The sequence below is a fragment of the Martes martes genome (genome assembly GCF_963455335.1).
Source record: "Martes martes genome assembly, chromosome: 7".
NCBI lineage: Eukaryota > Metazoa > Chordata > Mammalia > Carnivora > Mustelidae > Martes > Martes martes.
In genome coordinates, this window is record NC_137894.1 from 29,234,251 (window position 1) to 29,252,159 (window position 17,909).

The 17,909-nt window shown below is 37.5% G+C and overlaps 1 protein-coding gene across 1 annotated transcript in view; it reads right to left on the minus strand.

Annotated features, from left to right (window-relative positions):
• The window catches only part of PEAK1 (pseudopodium enriched atypical kinase 1), a 294,195-nt gene that overhangs the window by 23,313 nt on the left and 252,973 nt on the right, over positions 1 to 17,909 (minus strand). Inside the window, exon 8 of the mRNA XM_080808166.1 lies at positions 3,169 to 3,914. Within this exon, the coding sequence (XP_080664292.1) occupies positions 3,169 to 3,914 (746 nt within the window). The remainder of the gene's footprint in view (positions 1 to 3,168; positions 3,915 to 17,909) is intronic.

A 17,909-nucleotide genomic window follows, 5' to 3' on the forward strand; every position in this document is an offset into this window, starting at 1 on the left:
AACTGAAAAATACAATAACTAAATTAAAAAATACACTATAGGGGTTCTGGGGCACCTGGGTGGCTCAGTTGGTTAACTTTGGCTTGGGTCATGATCTCAGGGTCCTGGGATTGAGCCCCATGCTGGGCTCCCCACTTGGCAGGGAGTCTACCTGTCCCTCTCCCTCTCTCTCTGGCCCTCCCCTGTTTATGTACTCGCTCCCTCTCTCTCTCTTTCCCTCCCTCCCTCTCAAATAAATAAAACCTTTAAAAAAAATACACTATAGGGGTTCAATAGCAGACCAGACGAAGCAAAAAAAAAAAAAAGGATCACTCAACTCAAGGATGAGGTAGTAGAATTCACTGAATCAGAGCATCAGAAACCAACAAAAAAGAAAAAAGTGCAGACAGCTTAAGGGATGTAGAAAACAATATCAAATGGACATTTGCATCATAGGGCTCCTAGAAAAAGAAACGAGAGAGAAAGGGATAGAAATCTTATTTGAAGAAATAATGGCTGGAAATTTCCCTAACCTGGGGAAATAAACAGACATCCAGATCCAGGAAGCCTGGAGAGCTCCAAATAAGAGGAACCCTAATGAGACCCACACTAAGAGAATTAAAATGTCAAAAGTTAAAGACAAGGAAAAAATATTAAAAACAGCAAGAGGAAAACAACTTGTTATATACAAGGAAACCCCCCATTAGACTCTCAGTAGGTTTTTTAGTGGAAACTTTGCAAGCTAGAAGGGAGTGGTACTGTATATTCAAAGTACTAAAAACAAAACAAAACAAAACAAACCCCACATACACAAATAAACCCAAAAAAACCACTACTAAACTGGCCTTACAAGTAACAAGAACACATATTAAAGAAAAAATATCACTAGAAAGGTAACCATATAGAAAAGTTAGTGGATGAATCACTTATAAAGCTAGTATAAAGACTGAAAGACAAATAGTAAAAATAACTATGATTACAACAATAAGGGATACACAAAATAAAAAGATGTAAACTGTGACATCAAAAAACATAAAATAAAAAAGAAACTATAAAATGTGTGGATGGAAGAGTAATGATTTTGAGCTTTACAATGGAAAGAAACTTAAGTTGTAACAAACTTAAAATAGACTTTTATAGATGTAAGTTGTTATATGTAAATTCATGGTAACTATAAAGGAAAAAACACAAAAGATAAAAGAATATAAGCATTCCACTTAAGAAACCACAAAGGGGGGTGCCTGGGTGGCTCAGTGGGTTGAGCCTCTGCCTTTGGCTCAGGTCATGGTCTCAGGGTCCTGGGATCGAGCCCCGCATCGGGCTCCCTGCTCATCAGGGAGCTGGCTTCCCCCCCTCTCTCTGCCTGCCTCTCTGCCTACTTGTGATCTCTCTCTCTGTCAAATAAATAAATAAAATCTTTAAAAAAAATAAGAAAGAGGGCGCCTGGGTGGCTCAGTGGTTGAGCAACTGCCTTCGGCTCGGGTCATGATCCCGGAGTCCTGGGATCGAGTCCCGCATCGGGCTCCCAACTCCACTGGGAGTCTGCTTCTCCCTCTCACCTTCTCCTCGCTCATGCTCTCTCTCACTGTCTCTCTCTCAAATAAATAAATAAAATCTTTAAAAAAAAAAAATAAGAAAGAAAGAAACCACAAAGGAAGAGATCAAGAGAACAAAGAGAGAAGACCTACTAAAACAGCCCCAAAACGATAAACAAAATGGCAATAAGCACAACCTATCAATAATTACTTCCAATGTAAATGCATAAATTCTCCAATCCAAATACACAGAGTGGATGAATGGATAAAAAAATATGACCCATCTATATGCTGTCTAAAATACACTTTCAATGTATGGACACATACAGACTCAAAGTGAAGAATGAAAAAAGATATTCCATACGAATGAAAACCAAAAGAAAACTACAGTAGTTATATCAGACAAAATAGACTTTAAAACAAAGACTGCATTAAGAGACAAAGAAGGTATGTAATGATAAAAAGGATCAGTCCAGCAAGATGCTATAACATTTGTTAATACTTATGCACCCAACATAGGAGGACCTAAATACATAAAGCAAACACTAACAGACCTACAGGATGAAATTGATAGCAATACAATAATAGTAGGAGACTTACATCAATGGATTGATCATCCAGACAAAAAAAAAAAATCAACAAAGAAACATCAGCCTTAAATGACACAGTAGACCAGATGGGCTTACCAGATACATACAGAACATTCCATTCAAAAGCAAAGGAATACACATTCTTCTGAAGTGCACATGGCACATTTTCCAAGAGAGATCATATGTTAGGCCACAAAAAAAGACTTAATAAATTTAAGAGGACTGAAATTTTATCAAGCATCTTTTCTGATCACAGTGCTATGAAACTAGAAATTAAATATACAAGGAAAACTGGGAAATTCATAAATCTGTGGAGATTAAACTACATGCTACTGAACAACCAATGGGTCAAAGAAGAAATCAAGAGAAAAAAATACCTTGAGACAAAAGAAATTGGAAATGTAACAAAGCCCATGTTTTATTTATTACATTGATGAAAATTATGCATTATTTACAGTGAATGTAATTGGACAAGAATTCTTGATGTTAAGAGTTTTAGCTTTCTTGAAGAAGTGATTTGTCTGGAATGAGTAATATACAGTTAAGAAATTAATATGTGACAAAATGGATAAGGTGCAGGCTATGGAATCAGAGAGATCTGTGTTTAAATCCCATCTCTCCTAATTGCTAGGTGTGTGACCCTAAGCAAATCAGCTCACCTATCTGAGCTTTAGTTTCCTCATCTGTCAAATAGATAAAAAGATCTTAATCTCATAAAATTGATATAAAGATCAAATTATGTAACACCAATAATGTTCCTGGCACATCAACAAATACTGGTTATTTTTCCCTATAAAAATGTTTCTCCAAGAAGCAGAAGAGTCCTAGAATAGGGGCAGACAAGGGTCTATTTGTTAGAGAGTAAAGACAGCAACAGAGTGGAAGGCACGTATTGGTAAAAGTAGACTCTGAAAACAGTCACACCTTACTATAATATCTGGTGTAAGGTAGACAGATGATCAGTAACTTTTTGCTGAATGGAGGAATGCAGGAAAGAAAAACAGACCCATCCCAATAACAGTGTGCTGGGTAAGATTAAAATCAGACTTATAATATTTTCTTACCTTGACTGCATAGTTATTAAATGGATCTTTTGCATATGAAGCTGTATAGTAAACTGCATCACCTGCTTCACAGCATGGTTTGTCGCTGGTTAGCCTGAAGTCTGACCAGCTGTCCACCCCAAAACGGAGCTGGTCTTTCTGTCCAGCCATGAAGAGGTCTTCACATTTTATAGCCAGTTTCTTCAAGGCATCTGTATGAAGGCTTCGGATTTTACCCACAACTTCTTCCCGATTCTCAAGTCCTCGATAAAGTGCTTGTCTCTGTGGTTTCTGCATGCTTCGTCCCTGTCTGCAAGAGGGACCACGCCGGCTAGACAGGGACTCCATGCTGTTGGAAAATCTATCCTTAATACTGAGAGTGGTTAAGCTGGAGATACTGTTTGCTGCTGAGGGGACAGGTCTCTCCTTGTGCAAAGGTCTTTCCAAGGAATCATAAGACTCAATGTCCAGTCCCTTGAGTTCGTAACTGATGGAAGAGCCAGCACTACTGGCATCCCAGTTGGGGTCAATGTCATAGGTGGGATTAGCCATTACACAAAGACTCGTTTCCATGGATTTTTGGAGGTCTTTGGGGATTGGCTCTGTATTGGCTCTTATGATCATTTTCTTTGGCAGTGGGGGTGGCGTAGGTTGGGAAGCGTTAGGTGCTTCTTGGTCTGTTTTCTCACTGAAGACAATGCCATCATCCAAAGTTCCCTTAGGCTGCCGTGGATGCTTGGGTGGTATCATGGCTGCTCTAGATTGCCCTGTATTGTTTTAAAAGAAAGAAAGAAAAATAATAGTTAAGTTTTTATTCTTGTTACATAATTGAAACTCAAGGATAAACAAGTGATGTGGTCATGAGAGTATAAGAATTTAATGCCTTAATTCAAAATAGTTGAAGAAAAGCAACCAAAGACGTGGTTGGTGGGAGCAAAAAAAATGTGAACAATGTCTCAGCATTTCCATGCCAGAGAAGAGGGTAATGGGCTTTGTTTAAAAAAAAAAAAAAAAAAAAAAATTGAGATTCTCTCCTCCTGCCTCCAAGGGTGCTGAATATGAAAGAGTGACAGACACTCAAATAATTTCATTGTGGCAGAGTAGAGATGAAAGCATTTGTGGATTAAGAAAAATATTTGGAAGCATTTTAAAAAAACAATTGAAACTAGCACTGGGACCACTAGATTGATGCTCAGAAGATACCATTCTGCTTTTTGAACTTTGTTCCAAAGTTGCACTGTATTGTATTTAGCACTTGTCATTTTCAATCCAACACATATGAATATGATTTCATAAACCATGTTATTTTATTTCACCACAGAGATGGATTCTAGCACTGGTCTTAAACTGGTTTATGTATAAATTCTTGTGATTGGGAGAAGGGGAACAATATATATGAACAGTCAACTGCTGTTCCAAACATCCTTCACAAACTCTTACCATTCTGTTTTATTTTAGGGGTATATAAACTGTGATTTGAGCAATACTACTTTTGAACATCTCTTACAAGCCCTAGTTATAGGACCAATTACTCTGCTTCCTTTCTAGCACTTGTACTTATAAGAAAATAAAATGCAGATTTGTGAAAATGAAAACACAACAATCCAAAATCCTTGGGATGCAGCAAAAGCAGTTCTAAGAGGGAAATATATAGCAATAAAGGTCTACCTCAAGAAACAAGAAATAGCTTGAATTAAAAAAAAAAAAAAAACCTAACCTGACACCTAAAGGGACTAGAAAAAGAAGAACAAACAAAACTCAAGGGGTAGAAGGAAGGAAATAATAAAGATCAGAGCAGAATTAAATGGCATAGAGACTAAAAAAGAAAGGAAAAAAACATGAAGCCAAGAGGTGGTTCTTTGAAAAGATAAAGAAAATTGATAAACCCTCAGCTAGACTCATTATGGGAAAGAAAAAGAACCCAAATAAAATCAGAAACAAAAGAGAAGTAACACTGTCACGACAGAAATACAAAGGAATATAAGAGAATACTGCAAAAAGTTATATGCTAACAAATTAAACTATCTAGAAGAAATGAATAAATTCCTACAAACATATGATTTTTGAAAACTGAATCAGGAAGAAATAGAAAATCTGAACAGATCAACTACAAAAAATGAAATTGAGTTGGTAATAAAAAAAAAAATCCCAACAAACAAAGTCCAGGACTAGATGGGTTCACAGGTGAATTCTATCAAACATTTAAAGAAGCGATAATACCTATTCCTCAAACCAGTCTAAAAAATAGAAAAAGAAGGAAAGCTTCCAAATACATGATAATACAAATAAACACGAGGCCAGTATCACTCTGAGACCAACAGCAGACAAGGAAACCACAAAATAAAAGAGAATTATAAGCCAATATCCCTGATAAACATAGATGCAAAAATCCCCAACAAAATATTAGCAAACTGAATTGAACAATAAAATATTATTCACCATGATCAAGTGAGACTTATTCTGGGGATACAGGGATAGTTCACTATTCACAAATCAATCACAAACAACACATCAACAAAACAAAGGATAAAAATCATATGCTTTACGTTAAAGGATGCAGAAAAAGCATCTGTCAAAACTCAACATTCATTCATGATAAAAACACTTGTCAAAGTTGGGCTAGAGGAAACATACTTCAACATAATAAAGGCCATATATAAAAAAGCTGTAGGTAACAACATTCACAGTGGTGAAAAACTAAGAGCTTTTCCTCTAAGATCAGGGACAAGATAAGGATGTCCACTCTTACCACCTTTACTCAACATAGTTACGGAAATCCTAGCCACAGTAATCAGACAAGAAAAAGAAATGAGTCATCCATATCGGTAAAGAAGAAGTTAAACTGTCACCATTTGCAGACATGATACTATACATAGAAAACCCTAAAGATTTCACTAAAATACAACTACAAGTAACAAATGAATTCAGGAAAGTTGCATGATACAAAATTAATACCCAGAAACTGGTAGTGCTTCTATATACTAGTAATAAGGTAGCAGAAAAAGAAATTAAGAAAATAGTCCCATTTATAATTGAACCAAAAACTTAGGAATAAAGTTAACCAAAAAGGTGAAAGACTTGTATTCTGAAAACTATAGAACACTGATGAAAGAAAATGGAAAGATATTCCACACTCAAGGGTTGAAAGAATTGATATTGTTAAAATGTCTATATTACCCAAAAGGATCTACAGATTCAATATAATCCCTATTAAAATAGCAACACTATTTTTCACAGAACTAGAATAAATAATACCAAAATTTGTATGGAATCACAGAAGACACCAAATAGCTAAGCAATCTTGAGAAAGAAAAACAATGTTGGAGGTAACACAATTTCAGGTTTCAAATTATACTGAAAAGCTGTGGTAATCAAAACAGTATAGTACTGACACAAAAAGAGACACACAGATCAGCAGAACAGAACAGAGAACCCAGAAACAAACCCACAATTATATGATTAATTAATCTATGACAAAAGAGGCAAAAATATACAATGGGGAAAAGATAGTTTCTTCAGTAAACCGTGCTGGGAAAACTGGACAGCTGTCTGTAAAAGAATGAAACTGAGCCACCTTTTAACACCATATATAAAAATAAACTCAAAATGAATCAAAGACCTAGATGAGAGCCCTGAAACCACAGAAATCCTAGAAGAGAAAACAGGCAGTAATTTCTTTGACATCAGCTATAATAATTTTTTTCTAGATACGTCTCCTAAGGCAACAAAAGCAAAAGCAATACACTGGGACTACATCAAAATTAAAAAAAAAAAAAATCTTTTGCACAGCAAAGGAAACCACCAACCGAACAAAAATGCCACCTACCAAATGGGAGAAGATATTTGCAAACGATACATCTTCTAAGGGATTAATATCCAAAATATATAAAGAATTTATCCAACTTAACAACAAAAAAACCCAAACAATTTAACTAAAAAATGGGCAGAGGACCTGAATAGATAAAGAAAACATACAGATGGCCAACAGACACATGAAAAGATGCTCAACATCACTAATCATCAAGGAAATGCAAATGAAAACCCCAATGAGGTATTACCTTACACCTGTTAGAATGGCTAAAACAAAAAAGACAAGAAATGACAAGTGTTCCTGAGGATGTAGAGAAAACGGAACCCTCACGCACTGTTGGTGGGAATGTAAATTGGTATAGCCACTGTGGGAACCAGCATGGAGGTTCCTCAAAAAAATTAAAAACAGAAATACCATATGATCTAATAATTCCACTTGGGTATTCAACCAAAGAAAACTAAACATAAGAAAGGATAAGGTTTTGCCATTTGAGATAGCAGGAATGGAGACAAAAGGTATTACGCTAAGTGAAATAAGACTGAAAAAGACAAATAACATATAATTTCATTCATTAGTGGAATCTAATCCTCCCCCAACAAACAAAAAGCCTAAATGAATAAGCAAACAAAAGGCAGAATGAGACCTATAAATATAGAGAACAAACGGATGGATGCCAGTGGGGAGAGAGGTAGGGGTCTTGGCAAAATGGGCGAAGGGGAGTGGGAGATAAGTCGAGGAACAAAGGCATGGCAAAACGAATATAACCAATGCTCTTAAAACAGTGATGTATGGTGACAGATGGTAGCTACACGTATGGCAATGTATAAACAAATACACCTGTGAAAAATGACATCTTTTTGGCTTATTGTATAATGGGGAGAGACATTATATCTAATATGACTGGTGTTCTTATAAAAAGAGGAAACATCATATAAAAAGAGACAAAAGGGAAAACACCACGTGGTGAAGAGGCAGAGAATGCAATAATGCAGCTGCAAGCCAAGGATGTAAGGGATTGAGGGCCACCACCAGATGCTAGCGAGAAGTGAGGAAGGATTCAATCCAGAGCCTCAGCCTTACTAACACCTTGATTTCAGACTCCTACCTCCAAAACTGTAGAGAGAATAAATATCTCTTGTTTTAGGGCACCCAGGTTATGGTACTTCATTACAGCAGCCCTAGGAAACTAAGGCATGGGCCTACTGATGGTCAGGTAGAATAGAAGGCACCAGATGGTTCTGAGGCTGATAATAAATTAAGATGGTGGTTTATTAAAATCATGTAGCAATGCCTAGGATGGGCACCAATATAAACTATGATTGCACTAATAACATATTCCATTTCCTATTCATGCCACTCTCTCCAAGAACACCTAGAAATGAGGAGAGAACTATGACAATACATACAGCAAACCTAAGGACCACCTTTTTCCACCAATGGCATTTGGTAAATAAATACTTTTTACAAGGAAGAGAGCTATAATACATATAAATATAAATAAAAAATGTGTGTGTGTGTGTGTGTGTGTATCATAAGAATTAGAGAGACAAAGAATATGAGAATGCTAAGAGGGCCAGGACTTTGCTTGATACATCATTGTGTCCTCTATGTCAAGACAGGGCCTGGATATAAAAGATGCTCAATCAGTGTTTCTTAGGGTGCCTGGGTGGCTCAGTTAAGCACCCAACTCTTGATTTTGGCTCAGGTCATGATGTAGGGGTCCTGGGATTGAGCCTTGCCTCGGGCTCCATGCTCACAGGGAGTCTGCTTGAGATTCTCTCTCTCTCCCTCTGCCCCTCCCCCCACTGGTGCATGTCTCTCTCTCAAATAAATAAATAGATCTTTAGAAAATTAGTAAATGTTTAGAAAATATGTAAATGTTTCTTGAATGACTAAAAGTATAAATTAGAGCTGGAAGAGAATAAATTGTAAAATTATGGAGGTACCTATAACAAGAAAAGATACTGAATTAGCAATTTAAAATATTCCCACAAAGAAAGGTCCAGTGCACCTGGTGTATTGATGAACTCTACCAATGTATAAAGAAGGACTAATATCAACCCTGCACAAATTCTTCCAAAAATAGAAGGTGAGGGAGCCCTTCCCAGCTTGAAATCTATGAAACCATTATTACCTGCATACCAAAATCAGACAAAGGCATCACAAGAAAACTAGAGACCAATATCCCTTATGAATGCAGACACAAATATCTTTTAAAAATACTAGCAAATTGAATCTAGCAACATATAAAAAGGATTATTCACCATGACAAAGTTGGATTTGTCCCAGGAATGCATGGTTGGCTTTACCATCTGAAAATCAGTCAATGGAATACACCATGCAAACAGAATAAAAGGGGACAAAACCTCACATGATCATTTTAACAGATGCAGAAAACGCATTTGAGAAAATTCAATACCTTTTCAAGATAAAATACTAAACACACTGGGGAAAAGAGAGAACATCCTCAACTTGATAAAGGGCACCTATGAAAGCCCCAAAGTGAACATCATCCTTATTGGTAAAAAACCCCATTATTTCCCCAGTAAGATCAAGAATAAGGAAAGGATTTCCATTCTTGTACTTCTATTTTACATTTCACTGGAGGATCTGGACAGGGCAATTAGAAAAGAAAAAAACAAAAAACAAAGACAGAAACATCCAGATTGGAAAAGAAGTAAAACTATCTCTAACCAAAGATAACATAATCTTGTATATAGGAAAGCCTGAGGAATCCACAAAAATTTATTACAACTAATATACTGGTTCAGCAAGGTTGCAAGATCTAAACTCTATATAAAACAACTGTATTTCTACACACTAGCAATGAAAAATCAAAAAAAATTATTAAAAAACAATTCCATTTACAATATCATCAAAAACAATATAGTATTTAAGAATAAGTTTAACAAAAGAAGGGCAAGACTTATACGCTGGAAACGATCCAACAATGTTGAAAGAAATTAAAGACCTAAATAAATGGAAAGACATCTTATGTTTGCAGATCAGAGACTTAATATGCTAAGACGGAAACAATCCCAAAATTGTTCTGAAGATTTAATGTAATCCCTATCAAAATCCCAGCTGGCTTTCTTGCAGGAATTGACAAGAGGACCCTAAATTTCATATGGAAATACAATGAAGCTAAAGTAAAATATCTTGAAAAGAAGAACAAAGTTGGAGGACTCACATTTCCCAATTTCGAAACTTACTTCAAAACTATAGGAATCAAGAGTGTATGTATTGTGTGTTGGGGGGATGGGTGAAAGGGATTAAGAGGTACAAACTTTCAGTTATAAAATAAAGTCACAGAGATGGAAAGTACAGCATAGGAATATAGTCAATAATACTGTAATAACTTTATGATGACAGATGGTAACTACACTTATCTTGGTAAGCATTTTGTAATGTCTATAAATGTTGAATCACTATGTTGTACACCTAAAACTAATAGTTGTACATCAATCATACTTCAATTAAGAATAAAAGATTGTGTGTACTAAGAATAGAAATATAGATGAATGGACTAGAATTGAGAGTTATAAAAATAAACCTGTATATTTATGGTCAATCAACTTCCAACAAGGGTGCCAAGAAAATTCAATGGGGAAGTAGTAGTTTTTCCAACAAATGGTGCTGGGAAAACCAGATAATCCATATCCAAAAGGATGAAACTGAACTCCTACCTTATACTATATACAAGAAGTAACTAAAATATAGCAAAGATCTCAACATAAGAACTAAACCCATAAAACTCTTAGAAGAAAACATAGGAATCAGTGTTTTCAACCTTAGATTAGGCAATGATTTTGTAGATAATGACACCAAAAAGCACAAGCAAAAAAATAAAAAATAAATTGAAATTCTTAAAATTTAAAAACTTTGTGCTTCAAAGTACAACTTTAAGAAAGTGAAAAGACAACCCACAGAATGGGAGAAAATATGTGCAAGTCATATATTTGATGAGACTTATATCCAGAATTTATAAGTAACTTACAATAAAAAGATAAATAATCCGTTGTAAGTAGGCGAAGGATTTGCATAGACATTTCTCCAAAGAAGATACACAAATGGCCAATAAGCACATGGAAAGACGCTCAACATCACTACCCATTAGGTAAATACAAACCCAAACCACAAGACACCGCTTCACCTCCACTAAGCTAGCTATCGTTGAAAAGATGGACAAGTGTTGGTGAGGATATGGAGAAATTCAAACCTTCACACGTTGCTGGTAGGAATCTAAAATGGTACAGTCACCTTGGAAAACAGTGTGGCAGTTACTCAAAAAGTCAAGCATAAAGTTTACTACATGATCCAGCATTTCCAGTCCTACATACATATCCAAGAGAAATGAAAACATATGTCCACTTGTACACAAATGTTCTCAGCAACATTCCTAACAGCTAAAAAGGAGAAACAATTCATATGTCCATCAGCTGACGAATGGATAAATGAATATTATTTAGCCAAAAAAGGAAATGAAGTACTGATACATGCTACCTCTTGTATGAACCTTGATAATATTATTCTAAGTGAGAGAAGTCAGTCATAAAGGTCACATATCATATGACCCCACTTACATGAGGTATCCAGAAATATGTAAATCCCTAGAAAGAGAAAATAGATTAGTGGTTGCAGGAGGATGGGGAGAATGGAGATGGAGAGTGACTGCTGTTTAGGGTGATAAACATGTTCTGGAATTAGATACTGGTGATGATTGTAAAATTCTGTGAATATACTAAAACTCATAGAATTGTACCCTCTGAATCTTACAGTATGTAAATTATATCTCAACAAAGAAAATCAACAATCCATTCTTAGAAACAACTGTAAACTCAGTTTCTGGTCACATCTTTCCATTCCTCTGTGTCCTTCCCATCACCAGGGATGGAGAGGCTCGGTATTTCTCGCACTCTTCCTGTGATGACGAGGCTTCCTTCCCGAAGCTGCCCCAGCCCTGTTTCGCCTCAGCTAATGTGAGAAGTCAGAACCATAGTTTATTTACAACATGACAGAAATAGGTTTTATAACAAACCTTTATTTTCTACTTGCTGACCCAGACCTTTCAGAGACGAAGTGTGATGGAGAAGGTTAGAAGCAGTGAACTGTGCGAGCACCTTATCATCCTTGCTTTACTACTCTGACAGTCGCCTGTTATCACTGTCTCCAGCTTTGCCTCCCACACCACATGGTCATTACAGAGATTTTTTCTTTTTTTTAAAACACCAGAACTGATCAAGGCAGTCCTCCACTTAAAAAATATGTCCTTGAGAATTTGGACTTGATCCCGAGGACAGAATTTTCTTGGCTGGAGCACAGAGAGCAAGCCTCTCATGACCCTGCCCTGGCTGTACCTATTTTTCTTGTAGCCTTTCATCTTGCCTCTGAAGTCGGGGCTCCCAACCTGCCTGCAGTGTCTTTAGCACTCTCGGCTTTTTCACGTTCTCTCTCTCTGCTCAGGCTAACCCTCTTCCAGGAATGGTTTCCCCAAGACTGACCTCTTTTTCCTTCGGGACCTCATATATGTATGTTGTGAACATTTCTCTCCACATTTCTCTCCAACTACTGACAACCCTTGATCTGTGTTCCTGTCGAGATTCCCTACTACTGTGGCTCATTTGTATACTCAGGATCAAGCAAAGAGTCTTGCCGAAGGGAATGGAAGGAGAGAAGGAAAAAAGGAAGGAAGCTATTAATGTATAAATGAAAAAGCTAGAAACACGGGCTTATTCTTGGCCTTTCCAATGTGGTCCCTAGAAGAAGCTTTATGGATGTCATTTTCCACCCACTCTTCCAAATTAGAACAAACAAAAATAATCATGGACATGGAAGGAACAGATCCCCAAAGTGCTTGTTTAAAAAAATTACCTCAGAACTGGCAAGTGAGACAAAGTCTACCACTGTCCGCAGCTGCTTAGTGCCTATCAGAGGAGGTGGAAGAGGGCTGATCACGCCACTTTCTTCCACTTACAGAATAAAGTCCAAACTCCTCAGCAAGCTGGTCAAGGCTCTCCGTCTTATCTACCACCATCTCATCAACATCCCCACACAAACACTTGCTTCCTGTTCTTTCCATATGCTCCATATTTTTATTTCTACCTCTCTGCTCTGGTGAAGGTGTTGTGTCATAAGCCCAGCTCAGTTGGGCCCTCTCCACAGAAGCCTCCCTACTCCCCATACCCAAACTGGGAACCATCACTTCTTCCTCTGTGCTCTCTTAGCGCTTTTGTTCTATTACCGCATTTTCAGCCTTTTATAACATGTGTATGTATTTTTTTTACACTTCCTCAGTACCTGGCACCGTGTGAGACACGCAGCCATTGTGCAGTAAGCGGCTGCCAGACTGAAGGACACAGAGTCGGAAGAGTTGCTCATCATTCCAAAATGAAAATGGACAGCCAAGGAAGTAAGGAAAGAAAGAGAATTAATAGTGGCTTCTTTTCCCAAACGGCAGGATGTGATCTTCTGGGAGCTATGGAGATTTCCACACGGGAATCAGAAACATTGGCGTGTTAAGATGAAACCATGAGCGTTGCACAGCCCATGCAAATAGGTCACGCCATTCTCCCACGTTTAAAAGTGTTTTGTGTTTTTATTTCTTTCCTCAAGAAAGACAAGTTCTCCTAACGGAATTCCAATCATCAGGGTCAATGTTTTAAAAGCTTGGTATCTTGGCTGTTTTTATTTTAAACTTTGAATCCTGTACATTCCTCTCAAGCCTCTGGGACCAGACACTAAGCTCAGCTTTCAGCAGTCCTGATATAACATCACATACTCTACATTTTTGTGGCATACCAGCTCTCTAAACAGAAAAAAAAAAAAAAGATTGTGTTCTAAATCTTGCCTTGCTATAGACTAAAAAAGTTCTTTTAGACAAATATGTTTAAACCACATTCAAATCTTACTTTCCCCTCTTTTTGAGCTTCCTTCCTCTATCTCTTTACTCTCTCCCCACCTAAAAATGTCTTCAGACTAACAGAAAACCCCTGTGTCATGTTCTAAAAGCAAATGATGAAAGATGGATGAAAAAGGAATCATTTAATGACACTTTGAAGAAGCCAAAGGTAGTTTAAAACTCCTCAGGAAGGAAAATGATTGATATGGGCCTGTTAAGACTCAACAAGACTGCTATAGTAAGTAGAAAGGACATAAGAAAAACAGTATTTCTAAATATCTGCATTTTATTTATTTATTTATTTATTTATTTATTTATTTATTTATTTCAGTGGACGGGTAGAGAGAGCTAGCACAAGCAGGAGGGGCAGAGGGAGAGAGAATCTCCAGCAGACTCCCTGCTGAGTGCAGAGCCAGACACAGGGCTTGATCCCAGGACCCTGAGATTGTGACCTGAACTGAAATCAAGTGTTGGATGCTTAACTGACTGAGCCATGTAGGCACCCCAATATCAACATTTTAAAGATAATCACATACTGAAAAACTCAAAATAATAACTCTCTTGTTACAGAGATCTGCTGAAAGGCACTACCATTGAAGACACACTAGGGACAAACCATAGCAAATGTTTAAGACCTGACAATCATTATAATCTTGGGGTGCTAGGGATTAAGGGCACTTAATGATGACACATTTGGACAGGAGCAGTATGGGAATGAGCATAATTAACTCTTCATTCCCATAAGACAGGAATGTCATGGGCTCCTAGTTGGTCTCTCTGCTTCCAATTGTTCCCAGAACAATCTTTTAAAAATCCTGATATGTCTTTTTATTCAAAAATCTTCAGTAGCTCTCTATTTCCTATAGGTATATCTTTTACATATATCACTGTGATATATATATACCATTTATGATCTAGCCTCATCTCCCCTAGCTTTAGGCCTTATACATACTCTTCGCTCTACCTGGGATGTTCTCCCTTGCTTGCCAATCTGACAAACAACCACCCTTCTATCAAACTCTGCTCAAAATTTAACTGACCCTCTCCTACACTCTTCGGGGCAGAGGCTTTCATTAAACCTTGAAATATCTGCATCATAGCAACTAGCACACGGACTCCTAAGAGTCCAGCCTGTGTCTGCTTTTCCCAAAGGCCAAGAGTCCTTGAAGATAGCACTGTTTTTTCCAGCGCCAGGAGATAGCTGGTGTTCGACAAATGTTTACTGAATGAACGTATTAAAGCCCAAATAAATGGGACATTTTTTTCCTTAAATTGCAATTTCACCCCTAATTTTTTTTTCCAGGGCTCATGACAAGTAATGTAGATGAGAACAGGACAAGAGAGAACCAAAGAAGACACGTTCATCTCCAAACTGGGAAATATGCACGGTGGTTTATAAATATAGATGTCACATACCACCGTGCACCCGCCTGGTCAAGTGACTGGGCCATGACTGGCTAAACCTAGCACTCACTGTATCATCTCATTGCAGCAGGCCTCAGCAGCTTAGGAAGAAGGGTCCCACCACAGTCAAATGGAAGCACCAACTGGCAAAACCCAGGGGACATCAGCTTCATGCCAAATGATAAAATGAAGCTGACCTCCAAAGACCACTTTGGGCATACCCTCAAATAAAGAGATACACTGACCACTTTAAAGAATGTCAGTGGTGTAGCAGCTGACAGACTCAATTTTTATAGAATGTAATTTGAAAACCTCTCCAAGAACAGAGATTATTTATTTGGGGGTGAGTTATCTATATAATTTGAATATTGTACTCCCCCAACTAATTCTAGTATATAGGAAACTATTTTTAAATGAAATGTAGCTAAGTTAAAAGATAGGGACACAGTATATGATTTCTTTTTAAATAGTAATAATTATATTTTTAGAAAGTACAACAAATGCTCAAATGTTCAAAGCAGTCAATCTCAGGGGGGTTTTTTTGTTTTTGTTTTTAAAGATTCAGATCATTAAAAATGTGCAATTCTTTAATCTTTGGTTCAAATCATTAACTTTGGATTGTGTAGAATAATATCTGGCCCATAGAAGTTCCTCAATAGTTATTTGTTGAGTAAATGAACTAATGGCAATATATCCTTCAGAATGATTTTTTTTTAAAGCTTCTGTTTATGATGTCATTATTCTATACTTAACAACATTAAGACCAGCAAAGTAATGACACTCTTTTAAGTACACTCACTGCTTAGCACTTTTTAAAAAAGATTTTATTCTAAGTAACTTCCACACCCAACATGGGGTTCAAATTCACAATCCCGAGATCAAGAATCGCATACTCTCCTGAATGAGTCAGCCAGGTGCCCCTCACCCCTTAACATTTCACACTGATGATCAATACACTGCCAAAGGAAGTTCTGGAGACAGAGGATTTTTAGATGTTTTCTTTCAGTGTTTGAAGGGTTCAGCCTTAAGGAGATGCCCTAGATAAGTAAGATAAGAAATGTGGAGCGGTGCCCGGCTGGCTGGCTCAGTCAGCAGAATGTGCAACTCTTGATATTGAGGTTGTAAGTTCCAGCCCCATGTTGGATGTGGAGATTACTTAAAAAACAAAAAATGTAATCTTGGGGGCCCTGGATGGCACAGTTGGTTAGGTGTCCAAGTCCTCGTTCCGGTTCAGGTCATGATCTCCGGATCAAGAGATCAAGCCCCGTGACAGGCTCCGAGCTGAGTGAGGAGTCTGCTAAAGTTTCTCTCTCCTTCTTCTGCCCTTCCCTGTGCTTGCGCTCTCTCTCTTCCTCTCTCTAAAATAAATAAGTAAATCTTAAAAGAAAAAAGTGACCTTGTGGGGCTATGTAGAAGGATGGCTTATATAACTCTTTCCTTAGGAAACCTCTGGATTAAGCCTCATACAGCCATACCTCGTTTAATTGTATTTTGCAGATATTGTGTTCTCATTTTTAAAAAAAATAAGCTGAAGGTTTGTGGCAACGCTGCATCTAGCAAGTCTATTAGCACCATTTTTCTAACAGCATTTGCTCCGCTTGTGTCTCTGTGTCATGTTTTAGGTATTCTTGCAATTTTTCAAACTTTTTCATTATTATTACATTTGTATGGTGATCTGTGATAGTGACCTCAGCAGTGATGTTACTGCTGTAATTTGGGGGGACACCACGAGCCACACCCATATAAGAAAGCAAACTTAATCAATAAATGTGTTCTGACTGCCCCACCAACCAGCTATTCCCTTGTCTTTCTCCCTCTCCCTGGGTCTCCCTATTCCCTGAGACATAACACTATTGAAATTAGGTCAATTAATAACCTTAAACTGGCCTCTAAGTGAAAGGAAGAGTTGCACAGCTCTCATTTTAAATCAAAAGCTAGAGGGGCGCCTGGGTGGCTTAGTCAGTTAAGCATCTGACTCTTGATTTTGGCTCAGGTCATGATCTCAGGGTCCTGGGATTGAATCCTGTATTGGGCTTCATGTTCAGTTGGGAGTCTGCTTAAGGATTTCCTCTCCTCTCCCTCTGCCCCTCCCCCTGTCATTCTCTCTCTTTAAAATAAAAAAAAAATTATGAAATCCTTTAAAACAATCAAAAGCTAGAAATAATTGAGCTTACTGAGGAAGGTATATTGAAAACCGAGGTAGGATGAAAGCTAGGCCTCTTACACCAGGTTAGCCAAGATGTGAATGCAAAGGGAACGTTCTTGAAGTAAATTAAAAGTGCCACTCCAGTGGACACACCAATGTGGAAAGTGGAACCATCTTATTTCTGATATGAAGAAAGCTTCAGTGGTCTGGAAAAAACCAAACCAGCCACAACATTGCCTTCAACCAAGGACTAATCCAGAGCAAAGCCGTAACTCTTTTCAATTCTATGAAGGCTAAGAGATGAGGAAGCTGCAGAAGAAAAGTTGGAAGCTAGCAGAGGCTGGTTCATGAGGTTTAAGAAAAGAAGCCGTCTCCATAACATAAAAGTGTAAGGTGAAGAAGCAAGTGTTGATGTAGAAGCTGAAGTATGATATCCAGAAGATCTAGCTTCTGGTAAATGACCAGATTTTCAATGTAGATGAAACAGTCTTATAGTAGAACAA